The 18,548-nt window shown below is 35.4% G+C and overlaps 1 protein-coding gene across 7 annotated transcripts in view; it reads right to left on the bottom strand.

Moving 5' to 3' along the window:
• ine (solute carrier family 6 member inebriated) overlaps window positions 1-17,308 on the bottom strand; it is a 35,111-nt gene extending 17,803 nt beyond the window's left edge. Inside the window, exons 1-4 of one of the 7 annotated variants that reach the window (XM_017630642.1) lie at window positions 17,247-17,300; window positions 16,834-16,971; window positions 7,307-8,640; window positions 4,884-5,175 (exon numbers count right to left, since the gene is read on the bottom strand). In XM_017630642.1, the coding sequence (XP_017486131.1) occupies window positions 4,884-5,175; window positions 7,307-8,468 (1,454 nt within the window). In that variant the 5' untranslated portion in view covers window positions 8,469-8,640; window positions 16,834-16,971; window positions 17,247-17,300. Of the gene's footprint in view, window positions 1-4,883; window positions 5,176-7,306; window positions 8,777-16,833; window positions 16,972-17,246 lie in introns of all 7 variants that reach the window. The other 6 variants (XM_017630605.1, XM_017630627.1, XM_017630634.1 and 3 more) reach the window with 6 other exon arrangements.
• Window positions 17,309-18,548: the final 1,240 nt, after the last annotated feature.

The raw sequence follows: 18,548 nt of genomic DNA, 5'->3' as shown, positions 1-18,548 counted from the left end.
TAATTGAAAATTGAATGCAGTTGCCACCTGTGTATTGCTAGAGGTCTAACTTAAAATATAGAAGGAAAAAAATTATAAAGTTGCCACCTGTTTGAAAATAGCAGTTTACGTAAATTGACTAGATAAAGTAAATATTTCAAAATGGCTGTCAAAAGAAAGACGCTTAAGAAGGCTTACAGTAGAAACAATTTTTGTTGAAGGTTGCCACCTGTTTGAAAATTTTAATTGTTTTAATTGATAAGGTAAATTGAATATTGCAATATGGGTATCAAACTGAAGAAGTTTAGGAAAGTTTACTGCCGGAAATATGTTTGAAGTGAGTTGCGGCCTGTTTGAAAAATTGTATCAAATTAATTTTTGATTCCATGTTTGAAATCAACGCCCCAAAGTTAGCCGGTATAAAAATTTTCAAATTTTTGCTCCAACAGACTGTGAGGTTTTGAAAACACTCTAATAGGAGAACATACTTTTTCCGAAATCAGCTTTAAAAAGTATTGTACTTCTAAAAATTGTTATGTAATAGTCTACTGTTAAAACATTCATAACTCCTAAACAACAGGAGGTAGAATGAATCTTCCATTTATATTAAATATCGTCCACCTTATGCCAGAAATATGAATGTGTAAAAATGAAAATTTTGGGAAATTAAGTTCGGAAGTTTTTTTTTTACGAGACTCTACATTCATCTAATTGACATTGTAAAATATGTGGTTTCCGTGCACGCATGGTATTCTGGGTTTTGATATAACATAGAACATCCAAAGGTTAATTAAGTCAACCCAATACCTTAAAATTGGTAAATTCTGACATAAGGGGGATGATATCGCAACATACTCATTATTTTGGATACAAGAAGAAAAATTATCAAATAATAATATTCTAGTGCGTTTCGGCAGTATTTGGAAGGCAAAATGTTTGGGTCACATCCACACACTTATATGAGATACCCATGTTCTTCGCTTCGCTTAGTACTTAACGTAGATCCAACACATAAATAAACTTAGACGTGACATGAGATTCAGGTTATTCACTTGCAGAATGCCTTCGTTATCGACAATCAACATTTTTGCCTTTACATTAGTCAGGATCAAAACATATCCCGCGGCACAAAGTTTTTATAACATTTCAAAAATTTTATATGAAGACGTACATATGTATGTATATACAGTAAATGGTTTCTCTGATCGTTACTGCTTCAGAGCGTCCCCTTTTTTAACTTACTTCAAACTCGAAATTTCTTTCACAACTAATTAAAAAAACTATGTAGTTTCATAGAGAATTCACAAAATATTAAAATTATTCAATATGCACTACAGTGTGACTCACAAGAAATACGACTTGCTATAAACAAGCCTTTTAACATTTAATTCATTGGCTTTTAAATACTTGAATGCAAATTAAACGAGCCAACAGCGTTTGTTTTGCTCCGTTTTACCGGTCACTGTTAAATATTTAGGCAAACATTGTTCGATTATGATACATAGAAAACTCGAACAATTAACAAAAAATGATTTTCACACATTTCGAAACGAAGAAAAGCATACTGACACGGATGGCAAACGAATAACAATGAGTGCATTTGAATTTTATGATGTAATCGCTGGCGGCGAAGTTATCACGTGAAAATGTTTCACTGCCTTTTATGCCTTAAATATAACGCGGCACGTTAAGTATGCACAGTTTGGTATTCTTAAGCTATTTCTGTTTAAAAGAAAAAACTTACACTTTGGCAATACGATTAAAACGATAAAAAGAATATTCCGAGTGTTTTGTTGAAGCAGTTTCGACTTCTGCATTGGCGCGTGGCGTCATGATGACGAACGAATGTTGATGAGGCGCTGGATATGCGAAAGATTCGGTGAGAACACGAAGTCGGTGGTGGATAGTCGAGAGTTTTTGTTTTTTTTTTTTGGTTTTCGCAGGTTAAACTATATTTTTATATTATTTAGATTTTTGCAACTTTTAAAAGCTGCTAGTCTACGTTAAATTAGAAATTCAAACCGTTGCTTTTATTTTTATCGCGCGATACTTTTTTGTTTGCAATAATATCCCGCTTTCAAGGATGCTCCTTTATTTCTAATCATTTCCTTTCCATCTTCATCACTTTTAGTAGCGCGTTTGGCGTTTTTTTTTTTTTGGGGGGGGGGGCGATTGTATTAACTTCACTTTACTTCGAAAGCCGTCCGTATCTGGTGCCGTAGTCGTTGCGACTGTAATTTCCAATAGGCGCTAATAATCTTGAAACCTTTACAAAACAACTTTGAACTGTTCGATATCTATATGTATACAAATAGTTCATTTAGTTTATTAAATTATTGTAATCACATACATACCTATTTAACTTGTTAATTGACAATTTAAATAAGTTTGTAGCAAATGCAAATTAACTGCGCTACTCACTAACAACATTTTAAGCGCACTTAATTTTAGCGCACACTGTGTAAATCCATTAAAACAGGGTTTGTATTTCCAATTTGGAGCATTCTTATAGACTTTTATGTGCACGCACAACAACTCTATGCAAATGAATTGTTATTACACGCTTTTGTGTTGCAGATAAAAAAAAAATAAAATAGTGACTTCGATTTTTTGCTGACGTACCCATCTGCCCGAGTCTCTGTTGTGTGCCGCCGCTGTTGCCATATGGCTCTTTTATTTTCCATTGCACTGTCCAGCGGTTTTTAATGTGGTGTTAAAATTATGTTTGCCGTATCGCAAATATTTGTGCGTAAACTTTTATTTAATATTTTGGTTAGTCTAATTTATTTATGTTTTTATTTTTTGATAGCATATACAAACTTTCTCACCTTAATAATTCGGCGTGAAAACAATTTAGACTTATTAAGTCAATAAAAAATATGTTTATGAAAAACAATTGCTGTTGACCGCAGTTGGCTATTTGAGTTGAAGAAATTTGTATTTTGAATTGTAGTGTTCTTTAGCTCATAAATGAGGTGCGGTGCAATAAAGCATTTGGAATTAACGCGCGTGGCAGTTATATACGATTTTCTAGGGGATCTGATCTATGCGTGCTCTAAAATGATTTTTAAAAAAATATTGCGAAAATGTCTCAGGAATATTTAAATGCCAAAAAGATAGGACTCGTAAAATTTGTTCCAGTTTGCCTGCTGTTCGGTGTACCGGCTAATCGCCTACTAATCGTTCGGTTACTCAGATAGTCAATTTACTATCGTAACAATTGGAATTCCATCAACGGAAATGTCATTGAAATTCGTTGATGAATCGCTGAAGATGACCCAGCATTCCCGATTCCCATTGCCCTGTCTTTTAGCCGAAGGACAGCAGGAGATGCCATCTAGTGAAGATCAAAAAAGATATTTAAAGCATAAATTGGCGTTGTCCGTATGGCTCAGCTGATGCATTGCTGAGTAGATTAAGATTAGAGGCATTGCCCAAGGCAGAATATCGATATTTATATAAGTAGTAGTCAAAAGTAGTAGTTACCGTTCAGTATGTAGCACAGCGGTTTTCAAACCACCACGCGGTTTTCGTCCTCGGATGTCTGAGAAAACCTGGACGCAAATTATAGAGCGAGCTGCATTTAAAACTAATTCAGCCGCTGCTAGTTTTCCAGAACATCGCACTAAACTTCTTTCTTAATATCTTGTGAAACAGAAGGCAACAAAACTGAGCATAAGACACGACAAACGCAGACATATAAACAGCCTAGTCAGAGTAGCGAGCACCCTGTGAGGAGTGAACATCGTAATCTTGAGCATTCGGAAGAGGAGCAACATGTTAGATGGACAGAGCACTTTGAGTCAATTCTGAACCACGTTTTATCTGACGACACTCCGACTTTTACAGATGAATTAATTGTGATAACTGGTGTGAATGAAACATTTAAATTCTACTATCGACAATTCTAAGGCGTGTTTCAAGGCGAGATTGTCCTGCACAGACCATATAAACACAGTGAGATTCATCATCGAGTAGTGCGCCAAATTCAGAGCTGATCTGCATTTGACGTTTGTCGATTTAAAAAAGGCTGTCGATAGTGTTCATAGAGAGTGCCTTTGAGCAGCCTTGCCCCGTGCAGCAGTGCCCGAAAAAACTGTTACTAAATCCATATACGACGGCGCTACCTGTCGTCTACTTCACAATGGAAAGCTGTCTGAGACCTCCGAACTTCACAGCGGGGTTCGACAAGGTTCCTTGCTCTAACCTCGTCTCTTTCTTTTGGTGATTGGAGGGTTGTGTTGGATGGCTGCATTACTACGGCAGCAGGCCTGAGAATCAACTACGGTGCCACTATTGATGTGTACGCCGCCAACATAAAGCAATTACGCGCGAACGGGGCAATTGCTTATATTAAGTACAAGAAAACAAAAGTAAAAAATCCAAAAGTAAGAAGTAAACCTTGCTGATCACCCGATAACTTTCTTGGAACTTATCTTGAGATCAAGGTTTTGGTGGAAATGTGCTATTACTCCAAAAAAGAGGAATATGAGAAAAGTTGAGAATTTGAATAATGTACACAAGTCCATATGTGTGTATGTATGTATTTTCATTAAGGAACTACACAGATACAGACTTTCACAGAAATATTTTAAACCCGGTATTTTTTTTTATCTGTAAAACAAATACATTTGTTATTTTTGGCGTGTACTTACTTAAGTTCACACTTAGAAAGAAATTTTATCCAATACTCATATAAATAACTTCAATTGTTTACGAAACTTTGAGGTAATTTTAAAACAGTCAAATATGTCCCCTATCGATAATTATCAGAAATGACAGTAATTATCGCATATGCACGTGCATATTTACATACTTGTTCGAGTATTAGGTAAAGCTCTCAAAGTAAGCCACATTCAGTAAACCCGTTAAAACTTAAGCTACTCTCATTCAAATGTACTTACGGTGGCGTCGGTGGATGCACCATATTGAATAGCTCATGCGGGGTATGTGGCACTCGTCTAATCACCAATCTACGTCCATCCGTCGAACCGATGCCAATCGATGCTAATGAGCGTACCGACGTCACATCCGAATATATTTGATTGGCAACGTGATCGCGATAAATGAATGAGGAACTAGCGCTTAAATCTTTACCCGAATGACTGGGTCGTAAATAATGTTGTTGTTGTTGTTGCTGTTGCTCATATTGTGCCAGCGCATCGCCAAGGGGATCCTGGGAACTGGGAATGTAAGCTGAAAGGGTTGATAAGTAGGTGTTGTGAAATAATAAAAGTAAAAGTTCATAAAAATAAGGTTTAGTTTCTTTAAGAAAATTTATGTACATTAGGGTGCATAACTCTTTATTAAATAAAAAAAAATCACTACTGTTTTTCCGTTGGCATTACAAAATCTATTATATTTTAAGATTTTTGGTAGAATATTTCGGGAAAAATATTAAGATTTATGTGAGTTTGATCGATTTGAAATACCTCAAAAAATCGAGTTTATTTGAATTCGTTGACACAATTTTCAAATATTTTTAGGCAGACTGTTTAAGGTTAAATTCTTCTATGATCTGAGATGATTTTTCGGAAAAAATAAATTTAAAAAATTAATTTTATTTATAAAAAACTCAATTTTGGAAGGTCTTTTAAAATCGATCCAGCAAATGCAACACTTATTTTTCACAAGTATTTTGGCGGCAGTATTTATGTATAATAAATTTTATAATTCCGGCGGAAAACTCGCGACCTTTTTTGGTGGGGCACCTTAATGTATATACATAAAAATAAAATAAGAAAATACATACAGCCATTATTCTAAATGCTCCTGAATAGTTTTTTGAGTTAATCTGTAATTAGTTACAAAATTAGTCAGCTAAAGTAACTTTCTTCGAAAAATTAAACAGGCGTCGTTAAGCTCACTTCCAAATTTTTTTTTTTATAGCGAGCAAAGCGGAGCCTGTTTCCGGCTTTCTTCTCTCCCAAGGAAAGAAGCTCTGCTTGCAGCCAAGGAACTAGGTTAGGTTAGGTTAGATACAGTCTTAGAGCTTAAACAGACGGCAGCGATGATCCGGATCAACTCGGGAATTAACTGCAGTTGGTCCGGATTAAGTCCCAGTTAATCTGGATCAACATTGCCGTCTGTTTAAGCTTTTAGATACATATGTTTCGGAAAGCGATTGTCGCCTCTGTTTAGAACAAAGAATACAACACCTAAGAAAGTCATAAACTTCATACATTAATAGCAGAATATTCGAGGGATTTTTGATAGATCTAGCTAGGTCGAAGTGCTAGTATACCCTAATAAGAATAAAAATATATGAAAGAGCTTAAATTTCCAGACTACTAACACGATGTCGCCAGTTGTGAACAAAACGCATTTCTCTTAAAATTTATTGCCGCTTGGAATAGATTTTCAGAGGATTTAGTTGATGGCCTGTTAAAGAAAAGGAGCTCTAGGCGCTCTACTTGTCCGAAAAGGGCAAAGGTTCCTTATCTAAAATCTGCCAAGCCTTTGTGTCAGCAACGAATAGCAATCTCCTATTGCCCATATTGAGTGTAAATTTCTATTCGACGCTAACCTTCGGTGTTACGCGTTCACGATGCTTCGATGCTCATCGGATTCTGAGGGAATTTCACTATCTACTTTTGTACTTTCCAGACGTGTAATTTAGTCTGGAGCTTTTGCCTCTGCTTTAGATTTGATAATTTCACTAAGACGGTCCGATTCCGGCGAAGCCCTAAGCCTAACTCTCATCATGGGGGAGAGCTTTCAACCTACACGATTCTTGGGCGTACAAAACTCAACATTTTGTGCAAAAACTATCAGCTTTAGTACAGTTCAGTTTAGCTAGAAGCGCTCTGAATGCGCGTTGCCTAAGCTTATACTTCTCTAACTGCTTCTGCGGACGGCTAATTAAGAAGACATCTCCTTGGGCGAGCGTCACAAGCAATATATATTATTCGCCCATAACCCGAGATTATGAAGATGACCTCTCTGTTGAACTTTCCAAAACTCTTATTCTAGTAGCTCCTTCGTAAGTCTAACTTCGCAGACATGATAATGGCATAGAGTTCCTCATGAAATATGCTCAGATATTGCCTCGTGCTTAGAAGCATACATCTTGTTATTGGGTCCAAAGATCTCTGCCCTTATTCCTTCTGCAGCTTCATAGTCATCTGTGGTACACATTAGAAAAGCATTGCGTCACTTTAAGGTGTGCATTCTGCAATGACCGCCTAAAAGGGTGACTCTCACAATTTTCCCTAGTTTCACTTAATCACTGCCTATTGGACTATTGGAAAACTTAATTAAGTAGGCTAACGAATTTTCCATAATTTCTAATCTAAGTATGCACATTATTCATTATCGAATTACTCACCTGATACCACCGATCTCATGCTGCTCCTCTCGCTGCGGCCGCGTGAACTAAACCCTTGCAAATATGGCGTTGTTTCGCTGGCAGTCAAGGCGCTACGATAGTAGGGGTAGACTGCTGTGGATGCGGGTGCTGTGCTGGCTGTAACCAACGCTGTTGTCGATGAGGAGAGTGGCGTCTGTGTACCGACAGCAATCGTATATGCGGGTGTAAGTTTCGTCGCGGATTTAATGGAACTGATTGCGGTTGCATTGCTCGGATGAAGTGTTGCATCGAAGGCAGGCATATAATCGCTGCTAACGCCACCATCCGATTCGCAATCCTCAATTGTAAATGTCACGCCAGCTGTATTATTATTAAGCGCAGCTGCTATTGTTGTTGCTGTTTTGGCTGGCGTATTAGCGCTAGTCGACTGATGAGCTACATCCGATTGTGATTTTGCTGAACGTGTTAATGATGATGGTGTTGCTGCTGCCGTTGCTGTTGCGGCTGCTAATGCACCGCGCGTGAAATTAATTGAGCTGTGGTGCGGCGATGTGGGCATTGACTGATTAACTGTAGTCGGCGTAGGTATTTGATTCTCTCCGTTTGGCGGCGGCGGCGGCGGTGGCTGCAGTTGTGCTGCGGCTACTGTAGTTATTGTGCCCGCCACCGCCGATGCTAACGCAGACAACTGACGCGCCACTGACTTCGGTCTTTGTAATGGCGGCTGTTGTTTTGTGGTTTGTTGTGAACTTGTGCCGGGCGTCTTCTGGATTGTGGCCGCTAGTGTGGACAATGAGTTTGCTGAGAAGGTTGGTCGAAATGTGGGAGGTTTTTCTTTTGTTGAGCCGGTAGGCGTTAAATTGGGCGTGGGCGGTGTGGCGGGTATGATGATGAATTTATGTGAACGCGCGGAGGGTGAGCGTATGAGGCGCGTCTGTTCGTCGCCACTCTCAGCACCGCTGTCGGAGATTTGACTGAGACGAAAATGCTGCGATGTTTGTTTGCCAATTTGTGCTAGGGTGGGCGTCGAAGTCGAAGTAGAGGGTGCCGCACTTTCCTTCGGCAAGGTGGCAGTATCGCTTGTTGTGGTGTTGGTGGCTTTGACGGCGGAAGAGTTGATTTTGACATGCTTCGTCGTAGCGCTTGAAGTGCTGGGTTCTTCGGTGGCGACTGTGTTCATGGTGGTGATAAGAATATTTTTTTTTTTGTGTTTGGTTTTCTAATGAGTTTAGTTAGTTCTTCTGAACTCGCTTCTGCGCCCGCTCATGTGGCTTGGCAGTTTCGGGCACTGCGAATATTCATATTTTCACACATTTGTTTGACTGTTAAACTGCAGCACTCGCCTCCTTAATCTCATTCATTTAAACTCGTTTAATTTTTGCATTGCAACATATCGCTGTGGACAGTAATTATATTATTGTTCAGAGATTATGCCGCGTGATATAATTTAGGTCACATTTTTTCACGAAAAAGATTATACGCCAGCTACTTTTAAATCGTTTTTTTTTTTTTCAAAAAATAAATGGCACCGTAAATCGTTTGGGTTTATCTTAGTCCGTCTGACGCGGACGCTTTCTTATCACCACTTGATTCACTTAAGATTAAGTGTGTATGTATGTATGTATGTATGTACATTTAAATTTAAATTTTATTTGCATCCAAATTTCATTTCTGTGTTTATTTTTTCTTTTTCTACATATAGATATTTGTACAAAGCGATTAAATTTTTGCTTAGAATTAGGAGGACATAATCGTCGCTTGTCAGCTTGACTAATTTGTGTTGGGGCTGCAAATCTTTCAGGAATAATCAGCGAGATAAAACGAATGCAATTTAAATAAAACAATGACAATAAAATAACGCATTTTCATACCTTAGATATTTGCCCAGCTCTACAATTTAAAAGCGAAAGAAAAAAGACGAAATATTTTCGAAAAGCTCCCAAATATAACAATAAACAAGTAGTTTAGATGTTTTGGACGCGGCAAGATAAGACTACTATTTATTGGGTCACGTATTGCAATTGCAGGAACGAGTAATTAGAAAAAGTACAAATGTGCATTATTTAGTGCGGTCATGCCCAACGTTAGCAAGTGCCCTGCGCCGGGCATGCCTGCTTTAGAGCAATGACATCAGCTACGAAGGCTCACTAACAGATGGCCTTACAGTTTTAGCCCGACTCGCATCAAAAATACTAGTCAATACATAGTCTAAAACGAATGAGTTCGTTGTAGTTTTTCTTCGTTGGCGTCTCGGCAAAGATATTTGTTACATGGCTACCGTTCTGCAACGGAAAAATTACCATTGAACGCGAAAAAAGTGCTAAACATTTTCACTCGTTATTTTTTTACTCTCATTTATTTCAAGCTATTTTGATATTTACAAATTGAAATATGTAGATATCTCATTTTTCTGCGTGAGGAAAGGACTATGCTCATCCTGAAAATGCTGGGCGCTACATGAGCGTGTGAGTATGTTTGTTGCTCTTTCACGCTAAAACCTCTGAACGTATTTGAATCAAATAGGCCACACAGATAGCTTAGGAGCTGAATTAATACATAGGATATTCTTTAAGGAGAGTTGCCACCTTTTTAAGTAAATTAATTAAAAAGTTAAATACATAAAATAATACAAAAATGTGAGTATCAAACGAAGGGGATTGTAAAACAATTTATTTTGAAATAACTTTAAAGAGCGTTGCCACCTGTGCAAAATGTGGAAATCATTTTAATTAACAAGTGTTTAATAAGATATGATTATCTGGGTATCAAAACACAGTGAGGTTTAAAAAAGCTTTATTTCGAAAATGATTCTTATGAGGGTTGCCAGCTGTTTCGGAGTTCAAAATCAATTTAATTTTATATGGGAATCAAACTAACGAAAGTTCTAAAAAATCTTAATATCGGAAACACTTTTGAAGATGGTTGCCACCTGCTTAGAAAAAAAAAAAAAAACAAATTTTGTTACCGAAACTGAAAATAAAAAACTTTGAAAAAATAATTTTAATTAACAAAAATATCGAAAACGGTTTGAGAACAAAATAAAAATAATTTAATTTTTTGAATCCAATAAATTTAAAAAATATTTTGGCTTAAGAAAGTTTTGTTTTCAAAATATTTTGAAGAAAGAGTTAGAAAGAGGTTACAGAATTTTGGCTGAGTTTAAGTATGTTGAGTTTAATTGAAATAAATTACACCTCATGCAACGCAGATGCCATTCACTCAGCGCAGCAGGTAAGGGGCAATCTAGTCGATATATAGTTATTAAAAGAAGGTTCTCCATTCACCATTAAAAGTGTCTATAACAGCTTCTGTAAACATTTATCTTAGCTATCTTAGTAAGGCAAGGTCAAGTAGATAAACTTTACAAAACGAAGACTATTGACATAAAAATAATCCATCTGTCAAGTTTCATGACTATTGTCGAATACACTCGGCATTAACCTTGTACCTACATATGTATGTATGTATACTTTTTAACGGATATACATATTAAAACTCGTTACATTTTACGATCTACATATACATATACTATACATATGTATGTACTTCAAGAGATGTCACATACTTGTTTAGCATACATACATACGCGTATATGCCTGTAAATATATAATCATATAACATTTGTGGCGCTGAAGCTAATAAAGATTCGTGATGTTCCCAGCCTAGCCCTTATAATTTATAACTCGCAACTGCTTTTTGCGGGGATGCCGGTTAGGTACTTGTACCGCTATAATTGATAAACAATGTTTACTTTTGTTTACATTTTTTATTTGTTTTCTCTTTTTATGTCTTTTTAAGTGTATGACTAATAACTGTCATGAAATGTCAATACTTTTTTTTTCAATTTTTTTTTTTAGTTACGTCATAATATTAGTAACACCAAGCATGTGCGTGTGCCAATTTAAGTAGGTGACGATGTCACTAGTGTCAAACAATTTCTCAAACAAAGGCGCAGAGAAGTAGGTACATATGTATGCTGGAAAGTTTGTATGGCATGAAATTGAGCTGTTGGTACAGTGCATTATAAAGAAACTTGTTCTCTTAAGATCTGAATTAACATACTTGTAATTAGGGTATTCACAAGCACGGTTGCCACATACAGATTTTTTTGTGTGCCAAAATTCAAAATTTTTGTCTTGTTTGGCAAACGGATAGCTTATGGTTTGATTTTCTTAAAAGGGATGCCACCTGCTTAAAAATTCTACTTTAAACTATAAGCTGATGAAAATATAATGATATGGATGCCTAGCGAACGACATTTTGGAAAAGGTTTTACAAAGACATTTTAACAGGATTGCCACCTATTAAAAATTTTATTAGTAAGTTGAATGAAGCAATACAATATGGATGGCAAACGAGTTAAGTAATATGTACATATATTTATTTAGAAAATATTTATTCAACGCACGAAACAGGTTGAAAAAATATTTATTAGGAAAAGAGTTTTGAATAGGGTGTTCCTATTTAAACAATTAAATGAAAGTGAACTTTTGCAAAATGGAATATCTTTCGCCTTTACAAAAAAGATAAATGAAATATTTATACCATTATCATATTGATATAAGACAAAGAGTTTCGTTTTTTTTTGTATTTAACAGTTTTGTAAAAGAATTGCCACCTATAAAAATAGTTAAAAAATGTATATGGTACATATTTAGATTATCTACGAAATGTAAATACTCTCGATACACAAAAAAAATCGGTACCGCGTTTCCATTGAAATTATAAAATCTATTATATTTTAAGACTTGCACTAAAATATTCCGAAAAAATATTAAGATTTACATGAGCTGGACCGATTTGAAAATTCCTCCAAAAATGAAGTTTGAATAAAAGTAGTTTCTTAAAGAATTTTTTGAAAAAAAATCCCTTCAGATGACAAAAAAGTTTGAGCTTAAAAAGTATGCATAAAAATATAAAAAAAAATGTCAAAGGAATGATGAGATTTTGATTCTGTTTTTTAACTTTTTTCAAATATTGATTTTTTCTAAAGTACTTTAAGAAACTATTTTTATCCATAAAAAACTCCATTTTTGGAAGTATTTTCAAGTCAGTCCAACTCACGTTAATCTTAATAGATTTCCAAAATATTCTGGTAGACGTCTTCAAATCTAATCAATTTTTTAATCCCGGCGGTAAAGCAGTAACCGCAACCGTAGTCTAATGTATATACTAAGCAGTAACACCCCACATCGCAACCCGTTGTTCTAACCTCCAAACTCACTAAGCTACTCTTGCGCCTCTTTTTGCACATTTTTTTTTTTATTTCGTAGATACGCACAAAGTTTCGTTACTTATTTTGCATTTTTTTGCCCACGCAATTTGATCTCCTTAGCTTGGAGGTCATTTAGTAGGAGTTCAAATTTATTAATTCACTCGTCGGAGCGCAGCAGACCACGAAATATCATAAACTATATGTACACTCAATTTAAAAACACATTTATTACGCTAATAGAATAATTGATATTTTGAGTGACTTTATGCAAATCTATTAAATATTTGGAAACTGGTAGCAGAAGTGGAAAACGTTTTACGCAATTTTGCTATCTGGGTGGAAACTTAGCTAAGCTAGAGGTTGGAGTACATTAAAACCACACTTTAGTTCCTTTACTCGATGGTACAATTCAAGTGTCTATAACTGATAAGCTAAAGCGTAAAAGGCTGTATACCGCAACGAAGTTTTGCAGATGTCAGTCCCAGAGAGCTCCGCAGGGATAGTGCCATCCAAGGTGTTTGTAAATTCTGGGCAATTACTCATCCCTTCGTTCTCTAAGCAGCTGCGCCAGTGAAAATCCTGTGCGGTATTTAGTCTAAGGGCATAAGTGCCCATCGAGAAGTGTTCTGCCAATACGCCGACCAGAAGTGAAAGTTGGCGTAGCCTTAGAAGATCCCTTGACCGCCTGCCACCCACCTTCGACCAGAAAGAACGTACAGCTTAATATGTTCCTGCTTTCGCCCAGCATTCGCTGAGTGGATACCTGACCGAAGTGTGCAACATCAGTCCGCAAGTAGTCACAGATACTCCCACCTTCATATTATACCTATGATATCAACTCAAGGATGCCTTTCGAGGCCAACTCATCTGTATCTGTACCCATATATGTAAGTCCGATGAGGAAATAATCAGCTAATACCGGGAGTGAGTTCAGGCTTTTCCCTACTAGCCTGAAGTAAGCAACCCCAGGGTCTTCACTGCCGCCTAGCTATCAGAGTAGAGCTTTACACCAACTTTTTGGCTGCATCTGTCTGGAATTCACTGGATCTAGAAGCTACATTTTATATTAAGAGAAAACTCTCCACGTTCCTTCTGCACGTCCTAAGGTCGGATGTGAGAACAGAAAGAGCTCATTGATGTAAGTTTAACCAAGCAGTGATCTATGTTGACAAGGATAAAGTCGAATACGGAATACAAAGGGCCCGATTCTGAGACAACTAAGCAGCCGGTACGTGACACTGACCACTCCAAAAGCCCAGAGGAGAAAGGAAATTACCCATACATACTTAAATAGTATTGATACTTAGATTAATAGCGATAAACTGGCAACAAAATGTACGATTTAATGACCTGTTAAGGAAAGTATTTATTTCCCTGATATATCCTGCTCCTTCATCGCAAGGAGCCACACCCGTTTCCCTTGGCAACTATGTCTACGACCGGGACGAAAGAAGCCAGACTAAAATTAGGAATTTACGTAGTTGGCGTAACTATTCCGACAGTGAAAAACCTGAAAATTCTCAGAGTTACTTTTGACAGAACCAAGAACAGAATCCTCAAGTAACTTGCTAGCGGCACCGTTATGAAAGGTGTTTAAGTTTTCGGTTCGGATCAAAAATTTGTGGAAACTTTCGGTTGGGTTAATGGTTCAGTTAATTAATAGAAAAAAGCGGTTTTCCGGTTCAAAACCGGTTCACGTTCCTGACAAATACTACAGGGCATGCAGGGCCAGCTTAGCCCAATTAATAAGAATGCCTATTTGGTTTCAAACAACTATTAATAATATTTTTTTTTTTTTAATAATTTGCTGCTTTCTGTTCAACTGTTATCTATTATTTCCGCTACCTTCTTTTAAAGGTATATAAGTATGTATGTATGTATATAAAATAATCACATATAAAAACTAACATAACATTAAACAATAGTACAATACAAAATAATAACAAACGCGTCTGAGTAAAACGTGATGCAACAGTGATTAATATCGCTTAATAAATAAACGACTAGATACAGCAATATATGTACATATGTATGTACATATGTATGTATACTGTATTTTAAATATACAATTACCATACAAATAGTGTTGGTTGAGTTAAATCGGGTAATCAAGACCATTCATTGAATAAAATTGTATTATTAGGTATGTTATTATATTGAAATTATTTATAATCAACTTGTTTCATAAATTTTGGTATAGCGTTACAAATTGTTGGTATAAATTTTAATATGAATTACTCGCCAATGTACAGATTTATTATTTTTTTTTTTTGTATTTAAGTTACTCCAAAGTACAGATTTAAATTCATTAAATTTATGCGAACAAATTTTTGATTGAATTTAAGTGGGATGTTTTTAAACTTCCCTGGTGTTAAGGATGATCTTCAGAACATGGCGAACTATTAAATAAGCAAAGAGTGGCCGGCGAGAAATTTTTATCCGATTTAATTTCTTGAGGCATCAATTTGTTTTCTAATAAATGAACTTTTACAATAATGGCGCACATTTTACAACTTCCAGGTTCCAGGTTTACCCGCTGAAAACTCCAATTTAACAGCAAACCTATATATATAATTCAATAGGTATATTAATTCTCTTTCCAAAACGCTTTTATTTTTTAATAATCGTCGGAAAAAAAGTCGAGCATCAAGTACGAAAATATGGGGGTTTCTTTAATATCTTGAAAATATCGGATTTTATGATAGCGATTTTCTAGCAGCTAAGGTGATGATGAAGGGATCCCCGCATCAGTTTTCTAGCTGCATGTCAGACAAACTTCTTTTTTGTATGCAGACACAATGTGTGTGCTCTGATTTTTGCGCGGAAGAAATAATGGATTTCTGTTCCCAAATTAATTTTTGGGGACCTTAATTCAGGGCATACCTTCGATAAGATTTTCATGGAAATTTTATTTTGCACTAACTTCTATGGCAGATTTTTCAGATCAGCGGCGAAATTAGGTCTGAAGTAATTGGCGATTATCCGAGCGTTCTAGGAAGGCAACCAAAAATAGGTTGCACAATATTTTAAAACTTTCTCCGAAGGTACCATGGATTATTGATAGAGTGCCCACTTAATCACCATGAAAAGCAGCTTATCTTGTTAACAGTGGGATTAAGCCTTTCAGTGACTGCTCAGAATATTCCGTCCTAAAAAAACTTTTAAGAAATTTGGCGGGAATTTGGAGCAGTAACAATATTTGTAATAATATCTGTAACTTTTAAGGAAATTTATTGTAAATTTTTAACATGTTTGTTTTTTTTTGATTTTACACGATATGCATAGATAAGAATGCCTTACTAAAAACATTCCGTAGTTTCTAGTCATTGTGAAATTTGCCAATTTTTTTATTTACTCTTGTAAAATTGAAGTATTTTTATTTCAAAACAGTATTTTTCTTTTTTAAATATATGAAAGAATTTTTTGCTATTTTATTTTTTTCTTGGCATATGGTTTGAAAATATTGCTAATAAAATTTAAATTAAATTTGGGTAAATTAAAAAAAAAGTTCGAGGCTTTTATTTTTTTTTTTGTAAACATTGCTAATAAAATTTAAGTTAAATTTGGGCAAATTAAAAAAAAAAAGTTCGAGGCTTATCATTTTACTAAAAACAATTTTTGGTGAAACTCTCTACATATAGATATATTTATTACTTAACAATAGAATTTGTGTCGTCTCATAGACCAACATCAGTAGTTATGAGCCTTATTATAAGCACAGCAGTTAAGGGTTAAAGTTAGAAATTTCTCCTATCCAAATGACGAAAAATTCTCTGAAATTTATAATATTTTCCCTGAAGTCATTTCCAGTTTCACTAGTTTTCTCTTTTATTCTGTAGGATTTAATTTATATCTTAAATTTCCATTTAATTTATTTTATTACTTTTTTCTTTATTTTGTTTTTTGTTTTTGCTTATTTTGTTGAATTGTTGATTGTTTTTAGTTTGCACCAAAAGTATTTGCACTAAGTGTGCGCTTGAAACTATTAGAATACATAATTTAAATTTTATGCACACCACTACACATTTTTCGCATGCCATTTATGAAATTAGAATATTTGCATTTACACTAATTTGCATTAGGCTTCGGTACACTTCATTACATACATATTTAGGTAGTACATATTAATTCATTAGCAAAACAACTACCAAATGCAGATTGTCACACGAACGCTTTGCTGCAGCCGCACAACTATGACATTTTTTTTATTAAATTAGTTGTGCCTTTAAATTTCTGATAGAGCTTATTGCAACAACTATGCAAACGATCGCATAAATGTACAAATAGTTGATCGTTACATATTTATGTACATACATACATACATACATACATATATTTACTATTGTATAAATACTCGTTCATCTATCAGTAGAGATTATCTGGGCGTGTAAGCGATATGGAGCGACGCGCACGTGCCGCGATCATTAAAATCGAGTTGGGGGTGGGTGGTCTGCCGGATTTTCTAAAGCTGTTGGAAATTAAATTTAATCACATTTGCTATTCGATTTTATTCAATCAAACACGCTAGCACATTTGCACATCATATTAAATTTTAAATATATTTGTGTATCTATAGGTGTCATATTATCATTTGATTATTTCACTTTTTATCCACTGCACTTCAGTTCAGCGCCTTAAAAGCATTGCCAGTATTTCATTCGTTATTGATACCAGCCAGTGTTTTTTTATGAATACAAATACAAATATTTAAACACTTGTTGTTTGCGGTTTCGCGGCGCTTACTTTCTTTGGAAATCGTCGCGTTTTAAAAAGCTTTATCGCTCCGCACACAATCGCTGTCAAATGTCAACTGAGTCGTTGTCGCTAGTCCAACGGCTTTTGAGAATATCACTTATAGTCTATGGTTGGGGGAAAAAAAATATCTAGATATGTATTAAAGTGTATACATACATACATACGTGCATACATAACCACAAAGTTTAGTGCAGAGCGACTGCAAATGCGCTCAAGCGTGCTTATTACCTACAGATAGATATATATATATATTTACATTCTTGTACATATGTATGAATATATGTGCATACATATTTTAATATGTACAGACATTGACAGATATACCCTGCGGTGCAAAGCCAAACCAGCCAGAAAAATACCAGTTCATTAACTAGTATGAGCAAAGGCGATGGCCTACCAGTTCGACAATTTCGAATAACTCATACGTTCAGCAACATCTGCCTTTGAATTGTCAAAGTAAAAAATCTAGATCTAGAATGCTACCAGTTTGCGTTTCATAAATAGTAGCTTTCCCTGCAGGGTATTTACATTAGGGTGGTTCAAAAACAGTAAAGTCGGAATTGTAATGCTCTCACCCCCTAGGATTGTTCTATATCGAAAAAGAGGAGACCCCTATTTTTTATTTTGAAATCAAAAAATATTTAGAGGTCGCTCAAAGTGCTTAAAGTTTTACATGTATTTTTATATACCTCCCTTACAAATGTAACCTTAAAGACGCCTTAAAAATTCCATAATGGGCATACGGATGAATACATATTTAACTTAGAAATTTTGTTCATACATATGTTTACAATAATATTATAAGAAAATACCGAAAATGTTAGCGTAATGGGTTTATTTTAACGCATACCTCCAATACAAACCTAACCTCAAAACTCCTTAAAAATTTCATAAAAAGCACACGGTTTAAACTCGTAAAAGGCCCGCAAAGCACGTCAATTTACGAGCCTCATAAAAGAACTGTCAAAATTTGTATGGAGCTCTATTTACGAGGCAAATTTGATGCGCAAACGACCTCGTAAACTGCAGTGTTGCCGAGGGGCCGAAGGTTTTATACTAAAATGAATGATAAAATACTGAAAACAAATGAACAAATAAAAGGTGAATAAAATTAATAAATTTCATCGACTAACTGTATTTACATGGGTTTTTTGCTAATTCTCTTATTTTTAGTTATATTTTAGCTTTCATTCGAGCTGACGGGCTGTTACAAAAAATACTACGAAACAAAAATGTATTCACAAAACCCTTTTCAACCTGTCAAACAGTCACTTTACGCATCTATTTACA

The sequence above is a fragment of the Rhagoletis zephyria genome, unplaced genomic scaffold (assembly GCF_001687245.7).
Source record: "Rhagoletis zephyria isolate East Lansing unplaced genomic scaffold, Rhagoletis_zephyria_1.1 Rzeph_scaffold_00091, whole genome shotgun sequence".
NCBI lineage: Eukaryota > Metazoa > Arthropoda > Insecta > Diptera > Tephritidae > Rhagoletis > Rhagoletis zephyria.
This window is presented reverse-complemented; position numbering and strand designations above follow the sequence as displayed.